The 19,121-nt window shown below is 39.9% G+C and overlaps 1 protein-coding gene across 21 annotated transcripts in view; it reads left to right on the top strand.

Annotated features, from left to right (window-relative positions):
* Positions 1-19,121, top strand: part of KMT2C (lysine methyltransferase 2C) — a 279,179-nt gene that overhangs the window by 236,322 nt on the left and 23,736 nt on the right. For all 21 annotated transcript variants that reach the window (XR_009504924.1, XM_059932968.1, XM_059932969.1 and 18 more), the window contains 6 exons: positions 1,346-3,168; positions 4,270-4,381; positions 9,106-9,184; positions 10,774-10,837; positions 12,643-12,875; positions 15,562-17,301. Coding sequence is in view for 20 of the 21 variants with exons in the window: in XM_059932968.1 (XP_059788951.1) it covers positions 1,346-3,168; positions 4,270-4,381; positions 9,106-9,184; positions 10,774-10,837; positions 12,643-12,875; positions 15,562-17,301 (4,051 nt within the window). In the remaining variant the exon portion in view is untranslated. The remainder of the gene's footprint in view (positions 1-1,345; positions 3,169-4,269; positions 4,382-9,105; positions 9,185-10,773; positions 10,838-12,642; positions 12,876-15,561; positions 17,302-19,121) is intronic.

Raw genomic sequence — 19,121 nt, forward strand, 5'->3', positions numbered from 1 at the left:
CAATGTTGTGTTAGTTTCAGGTGTACAGCAAAGGGATTCAGTGTCTTTTTAATATATATGTGTGTATATATATATATACACACATATGTATATATATTCTTTGAAATTACTTATAATCAAGAAGTTTATGCTGTTTTTTACTTTTTGATCTCTTTGAGATATGATCAACATTATTTTTCACTAATGAGAGGTTGTGGGTTTTTCTTTAAACCCCTCAGTGCTCAACAGAGTGTAAAACACTCCCTTTGTCATCAAATATTGACTGTACTAGCCTTATGTCACAGCCACAGCGATGTAGTTTATCCTACCAGTCAAACCTTTAAAATGTAACTGCCATATTCCTTCAAAGCCTCCTGTGATGTGATGAGTGAGAATTATTCTCTCCTCAGATTTTTCATTTTAATTTACATGGTAAATATTTGTGGAAATTTCCAAATTGAAAGGATGTTTTCCTGTAGGAATTTTTTGTGATGAGTGGTTTCCATCTTTGAAGTGGCTAGTAGAACAATCAAAGCCAAATGTAGGCCTGAGTTATAATAAGGTATTATATTATTATAATATAATAATATTTCATTAACATATGCTTTTCATTTTATCAGATATAGTTTTTAGTCTAATACCTACCTCCATGTTAGAGTCTTACCCTTGTTTTCCTTTTTTCTTTCTCCTCACTTTTGCCTGTTGCTCTGTTTTATATTTATTTGTAAATTGCCTTTAGTTTTTTCTAGAATGAGGTACAATATAAATAAAAGTATTTCTATAATTTATTCATCTACTAAATCTTTGCAGATAATGCCTATCATTCTTTGTCTTACTGCCCCCAGTCCTCATTCCTTTCAAGCAAATAATAGGTTAACCTGTCCAGTCATCATGCCTTTGTTTTCTCATGTGCAGAGGCCTATAAAGTCTCTCTAGTACAATTCATTAGACCTCCTACCTTCATTCAAGCATTCCCCCCAAATCAGCTTCCTCCGTATCATAGCCTCCCTAAATATAGAAAAAAGAAATGGACTCCTTTGCAACTCCAATAGTATATGCTGATTTCTAAGCAACTGATTCCACCTGCGTGCTGGCTTTGCTTTGTCTTTGTTATCTGTTAGATCATATGCCTTTAGAGCTCGGATATGGTATTTATTATAGGGTACTTGGCAAAAATTTACTTGCATGTAGATACTTTATAAGTAGTTGCTAATGGTGATAATTTTATTTTTGCTAAGTCATTGTATTTGGCAACATTAATTTTGTATCTGCGTTTAATCTAAAACTTTTCCTTTTTATCAACCTAACTCTAAATTCAGCATAATACTTTATATTGACCCTATGCTCTTTTAATGTCTTCTTTTAGATTTGGATTTCCAGGAGGTAGTCACGGTACCTTGTCAAGTCAGGAACGCTTCCTTGTACCTCCTCAGCAAATACAAGGATCTGGAGTTCCTCCACAGCTGAGAAGATCTATGTCTGTAGATATGCCCAGGCCTTTAAATAACTCACAAGCGAATAATCCAGGTGGACTTCCTCCACATTTTCCACCACAGAGCCTGTCAGTTCAACAGCATAACATACTGGGCCAAGCATTTATTGAATTGAGGCACAGGACCCCTGATGGAAGGCCTCGGATGCCCTTCCCCGCTTCTCCTGGCAACGTTATAGAGGCACCTTCTCATCCAAGACATGGAAACTTCATTCCCCGGCCAGACTTTCCAGGCCCTAGGCACACAGACCCCACGAGACGGCCTTCCCAAGGTCTCCCTCATCAGCTGCCTGTGCATCCAAACTTGGAACAAGTGCCACCATCTCAGCAAGAGCAAAGACACCCTGTGCATTCATCTTCTGTGGTCATGAGGTCTCTGAGCCACCCCTTAGGGGGTGAGTTTGCAGAGGCCCCTTTGTCGACATCTACACCAGCTGAAACAACATCTGATAATTTACAGATAACCACCCCGTCTTCTGGCGGTCTCGAAGAGAAGCTTGATTCTGATGACCCGTCTGTCAAAGAACTAGATGTTAAAGACCTCGAGGGGGTTGAAGTCAAAGACTTAGATGATGAAGATCTTGAAAATTTAAATCTAGATACAGAGGATGGCAAGGGAGATGAATTGGATACTTTAGGTAATTTGGAAACTAATGATCCCAACCTGGATGACCTCTTAAGGTCAGGAGAATTTGATATCATTGCCTATACAGATCCAGAACTTGACCTGGGAGATAAGAAAAGCATGTTTAACGAGGAACTAGACCTTAATGTTCCAATTGATGATAAGTTAGATAATCAGTGTGTATCTGTTGAACCCCCAAAAAAGGAGCAAGATGACAAAAGTATGGTTCCTTCTGATAAACATTCTCCTTGGAAAAAAGCCGCTGTCAGCAGTGAGATTAAAACAGAAGTACTGTCTCCAGATTCTAAAGGGGAAACCAAATGTGAAAGTGAGAAAAGTGATGAGGGTAAAGATGCTGTTGACGCCCCCTGCCCACAGGCCCCTGCTCATGCAGACGCGAATGATGGGGAACAGGCTTCTTTGCAGTCCTGTGATGCAGATCTACTTGAGAAAAGAACTAATCGAGAAACAGCTGGCTCCAGCACTAGTGTTCGTGGGTCCACTCAGCTGCCTGCTGAAGATGTGATAAACTCTTGCAGCATACCTGGATCAACTCCAGTTCTCTCAAGTTTACTTGCTAATGAAAAATCTGATAATTCAGACGTTAGGCCATTGGGGTCTCCACCACCAACTTTGCCGGCCTCACCATCCAGTCATGTGTCAAGTTTGCCTCCCCCTCTAATGACGCCGCCTGGTCATGCTTTGGATAATACCTTGAGTTCTAATGTGACAGTAGTCCCTAGATTAAACCATACTTTCCCTCAGGGTGTGCAGGTGAGTCCAGGATTCATTCAGGGTCAGCCAACAGTGCATCGCAGTTTTGGAACAGGAAAGCCCGTGAATCAGACTGTACCTCTGACAAGCCCGTCTGCGGCCAGTGGCATGTCTGGGCCCCAGCAGCTGATGGTCCCTCAGACGGCCGCCCAGCAGAATAGAGAGAGGCCCCTCCTTCTGGAGGAGCAGCCTCTACTTCTGCAGGACCTTTTGGATCAAGAGAGACAAGAACAGCAACAGCAAAGACAGATGCAAGCCATGATCCGTCAGCGGTCTGAACCGTTCTTCCCTAATATCGGTAGGAATTCCTCAGAGTTTCAGAAATAATTACTGTGGGCATGGGGTGGGATGCGGTGTGCTTACAAGATTTGTGTATTAAATTACATGTGGACTAGAGCACTGAGGGCCGTCCTTCTGTTCCTCCTTCAGCTTTGAAATGAACATGATTAGGAGTTTTAGATTCCTCCCAGGTTCATCAGGAGATTCAAAACTCTGAGTTTCAGACTTTCTCAAGTCTGTCTTTTATGGGATTGTTTAATAGAAATAAATCTTTTTTAGTTCCTGCCTTCTAACCATTACTACCATGTATTTTCAGAGTCACTGAAAGGTGAATTTAAAGGAACTGTGCTAGGAGTAAACTTCTTACTGTCCTATTATGCACAATGAATGCTTGGCATTTTTTTTTGGTTATATGAAGCTCTTTAACTTACTTCCAATAGCTTACTAATTTGGGGAACGCCCCCCCCCAATAGAACAGCAATGCAGTAAAAATACCTGAGTGCCTCTAAGAGAAAGAATTAGCAATCAAAGGACACATGTCCAAGGAATGCTTTCTTCTAAACAGTAAAACTGACCTTCTGTCCTTCATACATTACCAGTTCCATCATATTGGTCCATTTCTTTTTTATTTATATGCAAAGAGGTCTTTTGTCAGTAGCCTATGTTTCTTGTAAGAAATTGATAAATTTTTCTCGTAAAGAGTAATAACCAATTTAGTGGAATTCCTTAGTATTGGTAGTAACTGCAAATTCTCATTCATGGTGGAACATTACTAAAGAAGCAATTCTGCTTAGAATTGTGAAAGTTTGGATGAAAGGAATTGCATTGCTTTAGATTACTGGTACAATCTCTCTCATTTGACAAGCACCTTGTTTTGATTCTTGCAGTACTAACGTATTAAAAGTGTGGGTCACTTAGATGGGATTAAATTCAGGATGAGGTTCTTGCCATCTCATAATTCCTTCCTTACCTGGTATAGAGACCTACAGTAGTGATGATTAAACAGTGAGGACTAAGAGTCTGTAAGTTACATCATGTTTGTGATAGTTATGTTACCTTTTAGTGTCACTTGAACCAAATACTATGAAATAAGTAACTTTAAAATATATTTCTTCTTTAGATTTTGATGCAATTACAGATCCTATAATGAAAGCCAAAATGGTGGCCCTTAAAGGCATAAATAAAGTAATGGCACAAAACAATATGGGCATGCCACCAATGGTTATGAACAGGTAGGTGAAGATATTTCTCATTCTTACTGTGCATCAAGAAGTGCATGAAATTATTACTGGTTACTAGAAGGAGCATATAGTAACTCAAAACTTGTATTCTAGGAATGAACAATAAATATTTCAATTGGTTGTGATGTCAGCTGAATATGATCAAATGCAAAATGCTGTAAAGATTAAATTTCCATTCGTTTCAGGGTAAACATAATAAAACATCATAGAATGGTTTGAAAGATTGACTTGATTAAGCAGGAAATCCAGAGTATTTAAGTGTATGCCTGTTTAAATACCTTTGGACTAGTTAATGCTAACCAAAAGCTGCATGGGACAGAGTTCCTTCATCCTGAATAGGCGAGGGTGAGAGGATAAGCAGGAAAATAGAAGTTAAACTGTTCTGTGCTGAGAACAAAAGATAGTTTATTTCAGCCTGTGACTATTTTTTATTCCATCAGAGGATATTTGAAAGTTAGCATTTGGAAACTTTTATAAGCCTTTTCACTATTAGCAGAAAAAATGGAAAATTATACATTAGAGAAGATTATGAGTTATTTGAGTATCTGAATTTCTGAAATTAGGTATTTACACCCCCTAAGGGGTATTAAATAACCACAGGTAGTGTTTCTTAAGTTTTGCTCATGGACCATCATCAGAATTATGTGGTAGTTTTTTAAAAAAATGCAGGTTCATTTACTCAACCGCAAACCTACTGAATCAGAATATCTGGAGATGGTGCTTGTATGTCTGTAGTTTTAGTGAGCGCCATGGGCAATTCGTATGCATATTGCTGTTTGAGAACCTCTTTCAATAGAGTAGGCATAGAGCCGCAGTTTAGCTTAATTATCTTGTTGAATGTGGATGATTATGGAATTGAATATGAAATCTACATGAATTTATGATAAACATGATCTTTCAAATAAATTGGGAATCCTTAAAGGTGCTTTGTTGAGATACTTTGGAAATGGTTAAGAAGCATTTTTTTGGTTTGTTTTTGTTTTTTAAATTAATTTATTTATGTCTGCGTCAGGTCTTTGTTGCTGCGCGTGGGCTTTCTCTAGTTGCGGCGAGCGAGGGCTACTCTTCGTTGCGGTGCGCAGGCTTCTCATTGTGGTGGCTTCTCTTGTTGCAGAGCACGGGCTCTAGGCACGCGGGCTCAGTAGTTGTGGCTTGCCGGCTCTAGAGCGCAGGCTCAGTAGTTGTGGCACACGGGCATAGTTGCTCTGCGGCATGTGGGATCTTCCTGGACCAGGGATGGAACCCATGTCCCCTGCATTGGCAGGTGGATTCTTTTTTTTAAACTATATTGTCTTAAGTTATTTATTTATTTTTTTTAAACTTTGGGTTTATTTTATTTATTTATTTATTTATTTATGGCTGTGTTGGGTCTTCGTTTCTGTGCGAGGGCTTTCTCTAGTTGGCGGCAAGTGGGGGCCACTCTTCATCGCAGTGCGCGGGCCTCTCACTATCGCGGCCTCTCTTGTTGCGGAGCACAGGCTCCAGATGCGCAGGCTCAGTAATTGTGGCTCACGGGCCTAGTTTCTCCGCGGCATGTGGGATCTTCCCAGACCAGGGCTCGAACCCGTGTCCCCTGCATTGGCAGGCAGATTCTCAACCACTGCGCCACCAGGGAATTCCAAGAAGCATTGTTGAGATCAAAGAAGAGATTGTAGTTTCTAATGATTTTCATTATTTTATTATTATTTTTTTAAAATACATTTGATATGTTTCTTAATCTGTTGCAGCTATTAACCTTAGCGATGTTCAAATTGACCATTCTTGGCCAGTGAGAGCTTATTCTGGAAGGCTCCTCAGTTTTTTTTTAAAAATTAATTATTTATTATTTATTTTTGGCTGCACTGGGTCTTCGTTGCTGCGCACAGGCTTTCTCTAGTTGCGGCGAGCGGGGACTGCTCTTGGTTGTGGTGCACAGGCTTCTCATTGCGGTGGCTTCTCTTGTTGCAGAGCACAGGCTCTAGGTGCGCGGGCTTCAGTAGTTGTGGCACGTGGGCTTCAGTAGTTGTGGCTTGTGGGCTCTAGAGCGCAGACTCAGTAGTTGTGGCACACAGGCTTAGTTGCTCCACGGCGTGTGAGACCTTCCTGGACCAGGGTTTGAACCTGTGTCGCCTGCACTGGCAGGTGGATTCTCAACCACTGCACCACCAGGGAAGTCCCGATTTTCATTATTGCACAACGTCTGTTAACACTATTTCTGTGTCACAGGGCTTCTTAACTTTTTTATGTCATGAACTTTTTTGACATCCCAGTGAAGCCTGAACTCCTCAGAATATTTTAATGCAAAACCAAAAACATTGGTTTTACAGAGGAAATCAATTATATTTGAAATATAGTTAAATATAAAAGTTACAGCATATGGTGCTTCTCTAATGCATTAATAAATTTGGCAGTAGGTCTAATAACTACCATAATTTCAAAATAGTGATGAACTTAAATGACCTATTAGGTATGTGCAACAACTTTTGCTATGAAAATGATGTGAGTTCTCTTGGTGCAAAGTCACAGTACTGTTGATAATATTGTAGTTTGCTGCGCATAGTCAAAACAGAAGGAAATGCTAAATTTAATTCTGTACGTACTTTAAAATATGGACCTGATAATCAGAACCCCTGCTCCTTCAGCATCATGTCTATATCACTCAGGTACACTGATCTGTTAGTCATCAGGTGTGTTGTTAGCCCTTCTGCTGAGCACTTTGAAGAAGTAGAGGTGATGGTCCTTCCTTCAGGTGGTGTCATAAGTTGACTGAGGGTGATAGACAGTGAGTGCTTTTGTGATTGTGAGATTATTCCACACCAGGGCTGTAGTGGAGCCAGGGGGTAACAGATGAATCAAAAAGCTGAGTAAAAATATTAAAAAGCATATGTTCCAAATTCTGATAGTACTCAGATATTAAGGTACAGTGTTTGATAAATAATTTGCAAAATATAATCTTGTTATGTTGACACATTTGGTAATTCTAGGGGCAGTGTTTTCATCAAAGCAGTAATGTTTCTGTGAAGTTTTTAATTAGAGTAAGTAACGTTTTGCCAGATATTTTGAACCATATAGACTTTTTCTTGGTCAGTGACCAGCTTTTGGTTTGCTTTAACATTTAGATATAAAAATGTATGAAACTTTTTTCTTTTTTATTGATTTATTTTTTTCACATCTTTATTGGAGTATAAATGCTTTACAGTGTTGTATTAGTTTCTGCTGTACAACAAAGTGAATCAGCCATATGCATACATATATCCCCATATCCCCTCCTCTTGAGCCTCCCTCCCACCCTCCCTATCCCACCCCTCTAGGTCGTCACAAATCACCGAGCTGATCTCCCTGTGCTATGCAGCTGCTTCCCACTAGCCATCCATTTTAAAAAATGTATGAAGTCAGAATCGCCATCATCAAAAAATCTAGAAACAATAAATGCTGGAGAGGGTGTGGAGAAAAGGGAACACTCTTACACTGCTGGTGGGAATGTAAATTGATACAGCCACTATGGAGAACAGTATGGAGGTTCCTTAAAAAACTAAAAATAGAACTACCATATGACCCAGCAATCCCACTACTGGGCATATACCCTGAGAAAACCATAATTCAAAAGGAGTCATGTACCAAAATGTTCATTGCAGCTCTATTTACAGTAGCCAGGACATGGAAGCAACCTAAGTGTCCATCAACAGATGAATGGATAAAGAAGATGTGGCACATACATACAATGGAATATTACTCAGCCATAAAAAGAAACGAAATTGAGTTATTTGTAGTGAGGTGGATGGACCTAGAGTCTGTCATACAGAGTGAAATAAGTCAGAAAGAGAAAAACAAATACCGTATGCTAACACATATATATGGAATCTAAGGGAAAAAAAAAAAAGGTCATGAAGAACCTAGGGGTAAGACGGGAATAAAGACACAGACCTACTAGAGAATGGACTTGAGGACACGGGGAGGGGGAAGGATAAGCTGGGAGAAAGTGAGAGAGTGGCATGGACATATATACACTACCAAATGTAAAACCCATAGCTAGTGGGAAGCAGCCACATAGCATAGGGAGATCAGCTCGGTGCTTTGTGACCACCTAGAGGGGTGGGATAGGGAGGGTGGGAGGGAGACGCAAGAGGGAGGGGATATGGGAATATATGTATACGTATAGCTGACTCACTTTGTTATACAGCAGAAACTAACACACCATTGTAAAGCAATTATACTCCAATAAAGATGTTTAAAAAAAGATGTATGAAACTTCTTAATTGAGATACATCTTTCGTTTTAGGATGCAAGAATTTTTTGTAAGCTACCAACTATTTTTAAATTAAGATTGGAACAAATAGTTTTAGTACATAAATTCTAAGAAAATTGTCTTCCTTGTATTTTTCATCTAAAAGGCTTGAATTAACTTTGAGGTACAATGAGACGTAAAACCGCGTGGAGCCCCTGGGACAGCCTCATCGGCATCGCATCGCTGCCCCACTCGTCACTGTGGGGAAAGTCACTTAATCTCTCTGACTCTTCCTCTTCATCAAAAGTAAAATGAGGGTAGTAAGAATCCACACTTCACAGAATTGTGTAGTGAGGTTGGGATACAAAAAACAGGGCTTTAGTAAATGATTTTTGATGAGGAAGACACTGCCATTACTCTTTCTTCCCTGGAAGATAAAACTGTTAAGCACTTAAAAATAATGTTAGTTCCAAATGCTTATCATTTGATGCTTAGTGCTTCCTTTTCACAGGTTCCCCTTTATGGGCCAGTCGGTGACTGGAACACAGACTGGTGATGGCCAGACTCTCCTTCCACAGGCAGTTACTCAGGTACTGCTGCTTGTAACTAGTCGCTTAAGAATGCACGTTTTCCTGTGTCTCTCGCTCTTCTTTATGGTGAGGCCTCTTCCAAAAAATAGTAGAAGTCCTAGAACACTGCCAGGATGTACCAATATTATCGACTCAGCAGAAATAAAGACATTTTATTATTTTTTAAGGGAAAGACAAAGTTTAAAAATTGACAATTTCTGAAAAGGATCCATATATTTAAGGGTAGAAGGTCACTTGGAGGGAAGCCAAATGCTTAGGGTTTGGGGGTTTGCTTTTATTTACTTTCAACTCCACAGAGATATTTTCATGTCCTGCATTTTAGAATTCATTCATTACATTTAAATGTAAAACTGCTATAAAATGTAGAAAATAATGATTATAATCATTTTATTTAGATACAGATAGTCATGTTCTACAGTTTATTCCTTGGAATAATTTAGTTTTTGAAATATTTACTGTTCACGATAATCGGCTTTAAAAAGTGTAAATATTTAAATATTTAGTGTCAAGCAATATCCAGGAAAGTAGAACTGCTCATTTCATACTGTGTTTTCTTCTTCTTCTTTTTTTTTTTTTTTTCTCAAATATCTGCCTGGGTTGGGGGAAGAAAGAGAGAAAGCTACCTGTTTTCTTTATGTCTTTTTGGCACTTTCTTTTTCGCCCTGCCAGTTAACACTTCAGATTTATTATGCTGATAATTATATTCTTTTGATTAAAAAAGAGAGACCATCTGACACAGTGGAAAAAGCATAGGCTTCATAGCTGAGTTTTCAAATAATCTGAGTTCCACTATGAGTTTATTGTGCAACTTCGGGCACGTGTTTTAACCTCTGTTTCCTGACCTGTTAAATGTTACACCACCTGCTTTGCGGGGTTATGTGGTTTACATGTAGTGCATTCGGGGTGCTGGTATCGATTTTAGTCACTACCTTGTATACAGCTCATATCCAACAGAATTTGTGACAACTCGGTAAATGCTTTTTCAAAGTTAATTCTATTTATCAGACTGTTGCCAGGGAATTGTGAGATGATGACTGTTTGGTCTCCCTGGAAGATAAAAGACATTTAATGAGAAAATAAGAGTAACTTTTTAAATTAGTGCATATTTGTTTTATTATTTGTGTCTGTTAGAGATATTGGTTTTTGTTCATAAATAACTTTGTGTTGTGGAGTGGAATTTAGTAAATCTGGAACCCATGTTTCAGTCTTAGTTGCAGAAGAAACCAGGTAGATTTCATCAAAAAGTGGGGTTTTACATGGATCTTTAGCTAAGTATAATAATACGAACACTATTTGATTTGCCCTACATTATATTTCTGATGAATAACCCCTTACTTCAAACATAATTGTTTTTCAACTGAAATCTAGCAAATATAACAGTTCAGAGGTAGTTTAAAATGTTCAGAAATTAGGTTGTCACCACAAAATTCATTCCACTTTTTATAAAAATGAAAGTTTTAAAGGTGTCATAAGAAATTAAAGTTCTTTTCCCTTTCCATTTCTTTTTTTCTTTTTCATTTTTTTAAAGTTTTTTTTCCCCTTGAACTGAAATGTGGAATAAACCTATTTGTAAATTTTACTTATTTTAGGATGGCAGTATAACACATCAGATTTCTAGGCCTAATCCTCCAAATTTTGGTCCAGGCTTTGTCAGTAAGTATAAATCTAATTAGTTACCTGTTCTCTGGGGATTGCTTGTTTGCACTATATTTGTGTTCTTTTAAAATCTTGGAGTTAGTTTAGGTGTGTTATTTTAAGTCGAAGTGCCCTCATCTTTTGTGAAACATCACTGCCCTATTAGGCATCTTTTCCTCAAGGCATGTATTTCATTGCTTTTTTTTCTGTGCATGAATAATTATGGTTAGAGGTAAATATTTTAATACAGAAAAATCATCTTCCCCATTCTCTTCAGTGTTGCTGCTGTTTCTGTATATAGATTGGGCACTTTACAATCTGTAGAATTAAACCACTTCTTTTCTAATGACTGTTTGCCTAAGTGACCAGGACGCTTAAATGGGAACAACAAAGGGAAAGATAAGCTGGCTTAGCAGCATGGTGTGAAGTCAAGGATGCAGGATGCCATTGGTCCTTTCTAGTTACTTTCAGGGGTCCCAAGGTGGTTCAGGATAGCGTTTAAAGTTCTCCCCAAACTGAACCTTTCTGAAATCTTCAGACTGTTTAGCTAACTTTTTTTTCACCATTATTTTTCATTTTGCTCACCTCTGCTCTCCTGGTTCCAGAAACCAGAAAGGCTTTCCTTGCGGTAGGTCTCATTCTACCAGAAGCAGAACTTCTGAAATCTTGTGAAAAAGCCTGTTCTGAAAAATGCCCTTCAAATTTAGTAGACTAGATTTCAAGTTCATACATGTACTGGAACTTTTGGGTTTAAGAACAAACCCAAAGTCTGACCTTTTGAAATTACCCCTGCACTAATTATTATAATTTGCATACATATTCGCATTAAAAACAAGTAAACAGCTGTAACCAACTGGCTTTTTCTGGCTTTATTACGCCCATTGGCTTTGGTTGGATTCTTATTGTATGACGATATTCTGTTATCATTGATGTAATTTTTCAGCTAATGTCCTTCTTGGAATTGTATTTATTTATTTCTTTGTCTTAAAGTGAGTCAAAAAGGTATGTTCTGAATTTCACAACCATAAGGTGACGATTTTTTTTTTTTGAACTTGGAATCAGTGAAGTAAAGTGCCCTTAAAGAATTAAGAAGGAATATTGCTACAAGATGAAGAGATACAACTATTTGGGGAGATATTTTAATGACAGTCATACAAGTAGAGAAGATTTTACTTGATTAATGGCTTATTTATAGACATATAAATGACAAAATTCATAAAAATTACCAATGTTTTTAACTTACGGATTTCCTCTGAAATCCGTAAGTTTTCTGAAGTCTGAAAACAGACTTCATTTTGGTCCTTTCTAAAACTTTCTAGGTTCCCTCCCTCATAGTTTAGGACATATTTTCACCATTTAGAAATAGGGGAAACCCATAAACTTAGGAAAATTAGCATGGGAAATGATACCTAATCCATGCTCTGGACCTTAATAGGATATGTCTTACTTTGTCTCTTCAAAATCTGTAAAGTTGAATTAATCAAATACAAATATAGTTCAATATATAGTTTGGCTTATGGGTTAGAGAATTTGATAGTTTAGTAGATAAAAAGTGTTCCATTAGATAAGTCTTTTGCTTTTCAAAGATTGGGTTTATAATATTTATAAGTATGAAGTTAGCCTGTGTCCTAAGAACATGCATTCTTTGGTTTTCTTAAATATTTTTCTAAAATCTTCTACTTTATATAGTTATTTACTACTGTGTTTTCAAAATATCTATTACAAGGTCATGATGAAAATGTTTCCTTACAAAATGGATTTGTGTAACTTATATTGGACTCTTTAGAAAATTAACACAGGTGAATTTTAATTTTTTTCCTCAGATGATTCACAACGTAAACAGTATGAAGAATGGCTTCAGGAGACCCAGCAGCTTCTTCAGATGCAGCAGAAATATCTTGAAGAACAAATCGGTGCACACAGGAAATCCAAGAAGGCCCTTTCAGCTAAACAACGTACCGCCAAGAAAGCTGGGCGTGAGTTTCCAGAAGAGGATGCAGAGCAGCTCAAGCACGTCACTGAGCAGCAAAGCATGGTTCAGAAGCAGCTAGAACAGGTAGGTAATAAGTGGGTCTGCGAAATAGAAACAGTTGTTAACGCATAGAATGTTTGGGTCTGTCATTGATTAATTGTAAAGGATTTCGATTGGTGTTAAATGGCACACAGAAGTGCACTGTCAAAAGTGACAGCTCTGAGGCCTCTTACTAACTGAAGAAATAACCCCTGTCCTTGCCCCAGAGTCGTGGTCACACAGCACATACTTTCAGTAAGCGCCACTGATGAGATAAGTTCTCATAATCCTGACCTAGAAGAACTGTTTTCATACTGGTTTAGCTAATATAGCTGGGGAAATTCAGTTACTTTCCCTGTTCTGGGAAATCACTGTGCAGAGTCTTAGCTTTCCTGAGGACAGCTCATGGGGAGATCATAGGCTTTTCTACTTGCAGTTGACCTTTGTTTTGCCATGTCCTTCGGTTCCCTAGTTTCTAATGGAATTTCAGATAGAGCATTTGAATCATTCTGGTGGGGGTTTTTTTGTTTTTTTTCCCCCCATAGTATGTTTTTATTAGTATTCCTTCTCAATATCATTTTGGTCTTAAAGTACATTGGTGTATCTTATGTAAAGGACTCATTCCTGAAAAATGAGATCATTTTGCTGTTATCTTCCATTATGAACCTGATATTTCTGAAAATGCTCATACTGAAATATCAGTTATACTCAAGAAGAAGTAAAATTTTAAATTTTTATTTAGTGTTTAGAATGTGTTAAGTGGCCACTCCTAGGTATTTACTCAGATGAATTAAAAACTTAGGTTCACACACAAACCTCTACACAAATATTGACTGCATCTCTAACACACTCACCAAAAACTGGGAACCCCTGGACTGTCCTTCAGTATCTTGACTGTGGTGATGGCCACACTAATCTCCACCCATGTTAAAGTTCCTAGAATTGTACACCAAAAAAGGTCAATCTTGCTTTTGATTGTCAATTTAAATCTTACTCCCAATGTTAATAGTGGAAAGGGAGGAATTCAGAGCAGATTGAATCAGTAAAAATCACAGCAGTGCTTTCTGTGTAGTGAACACAGTTACATGCCCTGTCTTAACCTAACGTTCTCTATAACCTTATGAACAAGGTAGTATTATCACCATTTTACACGTGAGGAATCTGCTGAGTCGTTGTGGAGGTAGGTGACGTAGGTGATCATTGGAGTAGGGATTTCGACTGTGGTGTTTTATCTCCAAGCTATAGCTCCCACAATAATGTCCCAACAATAAGCTGATTACAATATGATTTCCATTGTTTAAAACCAGGACTATTCTGGAATGAGAGGTTTCCTTTCTCTTTAAATTTACTTTCTGGGGCCATGTTTATTTCAAGTAAAAATGCTTTTAAGGATTTCTTTATAACTTATTTTTAGCCTTTTTATTGCCTTCTGGTATTTTTATATAAATTTTTTATGACAAGGGCCTAGTTTTTGCATATCCATGGATCAAATCCTATTGAGAAGCTAATACTGTACTTGGAAAATAGGACACATCATCTGCTACAACATAGTTGCCAGCAGTCCAGTGTAATCTTATTAAGATAAGCAATTCATGACAATGTTTTTAAGAGAATTTTGAAATGTGGCAAAGGCATGGATCACCACCTTCCGTATTCCAGTTAGTGTCCCGGTGCTTCACGTATGTTCATACTCATTCGCCAGTCCAACGGTAATTCCTCGGTTCTGGCTAGTAAGCCAGTCAGGAAAGAGAAGAAAATAAGTAGCAGTTGCCAGCTACAGGAAAACAGACCAAAACCATTATGTGCAGAGAATATGCTAGTCTGCCTGGGAAACTGTTGAAAATAAGTTGAAAACCTATCATAACTGGCTCAGTGTACTAGTACAGTACACAGAAATTGAGTGATTTTGGAGGGTATGTACATCATCTTGCACCCCTTTCTCCCAGCTCCCTAAGTGAGGCGGTGTGTCCTCAGGACACGGGTTGTGTCTGCATTGAGATTGGTCCGTGGCGTCTGCCCATGAGGGTACAAAGTCTTTTGGGGATTAATTAACTGACACAAGTCAGTCATTATATTAGGAGCCTCTTAGGAACTGTTCAAAACATTACCTCAGAGTTTTTACATATTTCAGAAATTATAATTTGAATATGTTACCCATTAAATTCAAGGAGTTTTATTACCAATCTAGTCTTTTTAACCTGGAGGGGGAGGGGTGTGGTATATGTACTGGTAATTCATCTTGTCTTAACATGTTGTACACTTTTGTATACTTAAGAAATGAAATCTTAACACATTTAAATGGTTAAAGTTTGAGTTAAATCTCACAGTTAGTCTAACCTTATATATTAATGTAACTTCTAAGACATCACAATTAGCTGATTCCTGTGTAGCCTTTGTTTATTGTTTTATTTTTTTATATGTAGTTTAAATAGTTTATGACTCAGAGAAAGATTTTCTTAAATATTTATTTCAGAAAAATGTGTTTCAAATTTGTTTTTGGTATTTCATATTTAGAAACATCCTATTATTGAAAAGCTTGGCAGTTTTAGTTGATGAGTCCTTCCTTTTTTTTTTTTCCCTTGGTGATTTTTGCCATTGCCTAAGCAAGATATTTTTACCTCTGCCTGATCTAACTGCCTTCTGTATAACCTCCACCATAATCGTCAGCCAGTGTTTTTATTTGATACCCATAGCACATATAAGTGAGTAAGATTTAATTTTGCTCTTCCAGATTCGTAAACAACAGAAAGAGCATGCCGAGTTGATTGAAGATTATCGGATCAAGCAGCAGCAGCAGTGTGCCATGGCCCCGCCCACCGTGATGCCAGGTGTCCAGCCCCAGCTGCCCCTGGTTCCAGGCGGCCCCCCGCCCACCATGAGCCAGCCCAGCTTCCCCATGGCGCCGCCGCAGCTCCAGCACCAACAGCACACAGCGGTCCTGTCCGGCCACACGAGCCCTGCTAGGATGCCCAGTTTACCTGGATGGCAGCCTCCCGGTGCCCCTTCTCACCTCCCCCTCAATCCTCCCAGGATCCAGCCTCCAGTTGCCCAGTTACCAATAAAAACTTGCCCACCAGCCCCAGGGGCAGTGTCAAATGCAAATCCACAGAGTGGACCACCACCACGGGTGGAATTCGATGACAATAACCCGTTCAGTGAAAGTTTTCAAGAACGGGAACGTAAGGAACGTTTACGAGAACAGCAGGAAAGACAGCGGATCCAGCTCATGCAAGAAGTAGATAGACAGAGAGCTTTGCAGCAGAGGATGGAAATGGAGCAGCACGGCATGATGGGCTCGGAACTGAGCAGCAGGACGCCTGTGTCCCAGATTCCGTTCTACACTTCTGACCTGCCTTGTGATTTTACGCAACCTCCAAGACCCCTTCAGCAGCCTCCGCAGCAGCAACAGCAAGCGGGGCCGGTTTTACAGCAGCAGAACATACAGCAAGGGTCTATTAATTCACCCCCCACCCCAAACTTCATGCAAACCAATGAGCGAAGGCAGATGGGACCTCCCTCGTTTGTTCCTGACTCACCGTCAATTCCTGGTGGAAGCCCAAATTTCCATTCTGTGAAGCCGGTACATGGAGGTGTTCCTGGGGCCAGCTTCCAGCAGTCCCCGGTGAGGCCTCCTTTCACACCCGCTTTACCCGCGGCACCTCCAGTGGCTAAGAGCAGTCTCCCCTGTGGCCAAGACCCGGCTGTAAGCCGTGGACAGAGTTACCCCGGATCAGCCCCGTCTCTCATTCAGCTGTATTCTGATATAATCCCAGAAGAGAAAGGGAAAAAGAAGAGAACAAGGAAGAAGAAGAAAGACGACGATGCGGAGTCTACCAAGGCACCTTCTACTCCGCATTCGGACGTAACCGCTCCACCAACCCCGGGTGTCTCAGAAGCTGCCTCTGCTCCCGCCGTGAGCGCACCCGGCGAGCGCCCTCCGCCCGGCGAGCGCCCTCCACCCGGCGAGCGCCCTCCGCAGGGAGAACCCGAGTCAGCGGGATCAGGCGACCTGTCGCCTCCTGACCCGGCAGCGGGCCCGCTGCGCACAGAACCGGAGAACAAACTGCCCAGCAGTGACTTCGCACGAGGAACCCCAGGTCAACAGACCTGTGCGAGTTCAGAGGTGGATAAGCGCCCCGTCGACGCCCCTGCCCCCACTGGGGAGATGAAACTGGAGTCAGCTGAGCCGGAGCAGCGCCCGGGCCCAGATGGGCCTGAACTGGAGGAGCGCCCTGGGGATCGGGCCAAAGAAAGGGCTGTGGCCGGCGCTGCCTGCCCGGGTCAGAGTCCTCCCCGAACTGCCGGCGCTCCTGCTGCCAAAGGAGATTCAGGCAATGAGCTTCTGAAGCACCTGCTGAAAAATAAAAAGGCATCTTCCCTTTTAAATCAAAAACCGGAAGGGAGTTTTTGTTCAGAAGACGACGGTACGAAGGATAGCAAACTGGTTGAGAGGCAGAACCCAGCCGACGTGGTAAGTGTGGCTCAGGAAAACAATTTACTTTTTTCCCCTTTTATTTTAAATTATGGTTACAACAGATTAGTGCCAACTGCTGTATTGATTTCAACGCCATTTTATAACATTTTTACTCTGGAGTAAAAAAACGCGGACCTCATGTTTTGGTTTATACTCATAAACTATATCAAGTAATAATTTGTTTACTGTATTTTTCAAAAATCAGAGAGCTGTAGGGTCATGCGTTTCATATGTAACATATTCCTGTCAGCTGATTATCACCACATCGAGTTGATCTAACTAAAGCAAAGAAGTAAACATCTACATGTCCTAATTGCAAATAGAGTGCAGTTTCCATTAACCTCTTTGAAATACAGAAAATAGCTCACGCACCCTGTTAATACCCCTGGGGACTCTCAGGAATAACCCATATTGGGAATCCATTCTGTTGCAAAGTATTAATACTTAATGTTATACAAACACAGTTTTACAGGTAGATGCTGTTTTATCTTTGTGGTTTTCCATGTGTCGATATTTTGCCCTTTTCAAGTTTTTTTTTTTTTAAGTTTTTTTTTTAAGTGTTAGACTTTTTTTTTTTTTTAATTTATTTTATTTTATTTTATTTTTGGCTGCGTTGGGTCTTTGCTGCTGCGCGCGGGCTTTCTCTAGTTGCAGCGAGCGGGGGCCACTCTTCGTTGCAGTATGCGGGCCTCTCCTGTTGCGGAGCACGGGCTCTAGGCTCAAGGGCTTCAGTAGTTGTGGCGCACGGGCTTAGTTGCTCTGCAGCATGTGGGATCTTCCAGGACCAGGGATTGAACCCGTGTCCCCTGCATTGGCAGGCGGATTCTCAACCACTGTGCCACCAGGGAAGTCCCCTTTTTAAGTTATAAAACATTGGATTTGCTTTTGTTTTTTCATTTGTATGAAGAACTTTGTTGTAAATATACCTTTACAAGATTCGATCTCCTGCATTTCAGTGAACTTCCTTGACATACTTCCCAAACCCGGGTTTTCTAGGTTGTAGGAATCGGCTAACTTGTCTTATCTTTCACATGCTACACTACCATATGGCTATTGTGTTCATAAAGCTTTCCCTGTAGTGCTTCTCAAATTAGATTTTAAATTTTTCATTTTTTTAATTGAATGAGGTGGAGCGCTATATTTAGTTGTCCAAATTTGCAGTTTTAGGATTGTTAGTGAAGCCATTTGTTTTGCAAGTCTTGGCTTACTCTTTGTTTTATTTGTCCGATTCAGTAGAGGTTGAGTGGTAACCCCACAGAGTCATGTAATTTTTGTAAATTTTGGTGGTGATAACGTTTTCAGTCATATTTGTCATCAGCAAATAGGCCTGATCTCTAGCTTCTTTGTCCATTGCATCCTCTGCCCCTAGGAATACCGGGCTACTTGCAGGCCCTGAGTGTCTTTCTGATTTTACCCTTCCATATATGGCCATACGCTGCTGTTTCTGCCTGCTCTGCTCTCCCTTCTTTTTTTTTTTTTTTACATCTGGCCAATATCTGTATCTTTGAAGACTCAGTTCTGGAATCGTCTTCCCCAGATACCTTACTCCGCTCAGCCAGTCTCACATAAGTGAATGCCCGGGTGCTTGCATAGCAGTTTCTCTAGTACCACTGAGCATAGACGGCTCCTTGAAGGGTGCAGACGGCGTCCTGAGCACCTTTCTGTCTCTATGCCTTTCTATCTCAATACCACATAGTTGGTACTCGGTGGAGTTAGGTCCTAATACTGGTGATTATATGTAAAAAAATATTTATATTGGGTGTTATGATAGAAAAAGGGATGAGGTCAATTAGTATATGTATAAATGTTTGGACTGT

The sequence above is a fragment of the Balaenoptera ricei genome, chromosome 9 (assembly GCF_028023285.1).
Source record: "Balaenoptera ricei isolate mBalRic1 chromosome 9, mBalRic1.hap2, whole genome shotgun sequence".
Lineage (NCBI taxonomy): Eukaryota > Metazoa > Chordata > Mammalia > Artiodactyla > Balaenopteridae > Balaenoptera > Balaenoptera ricei.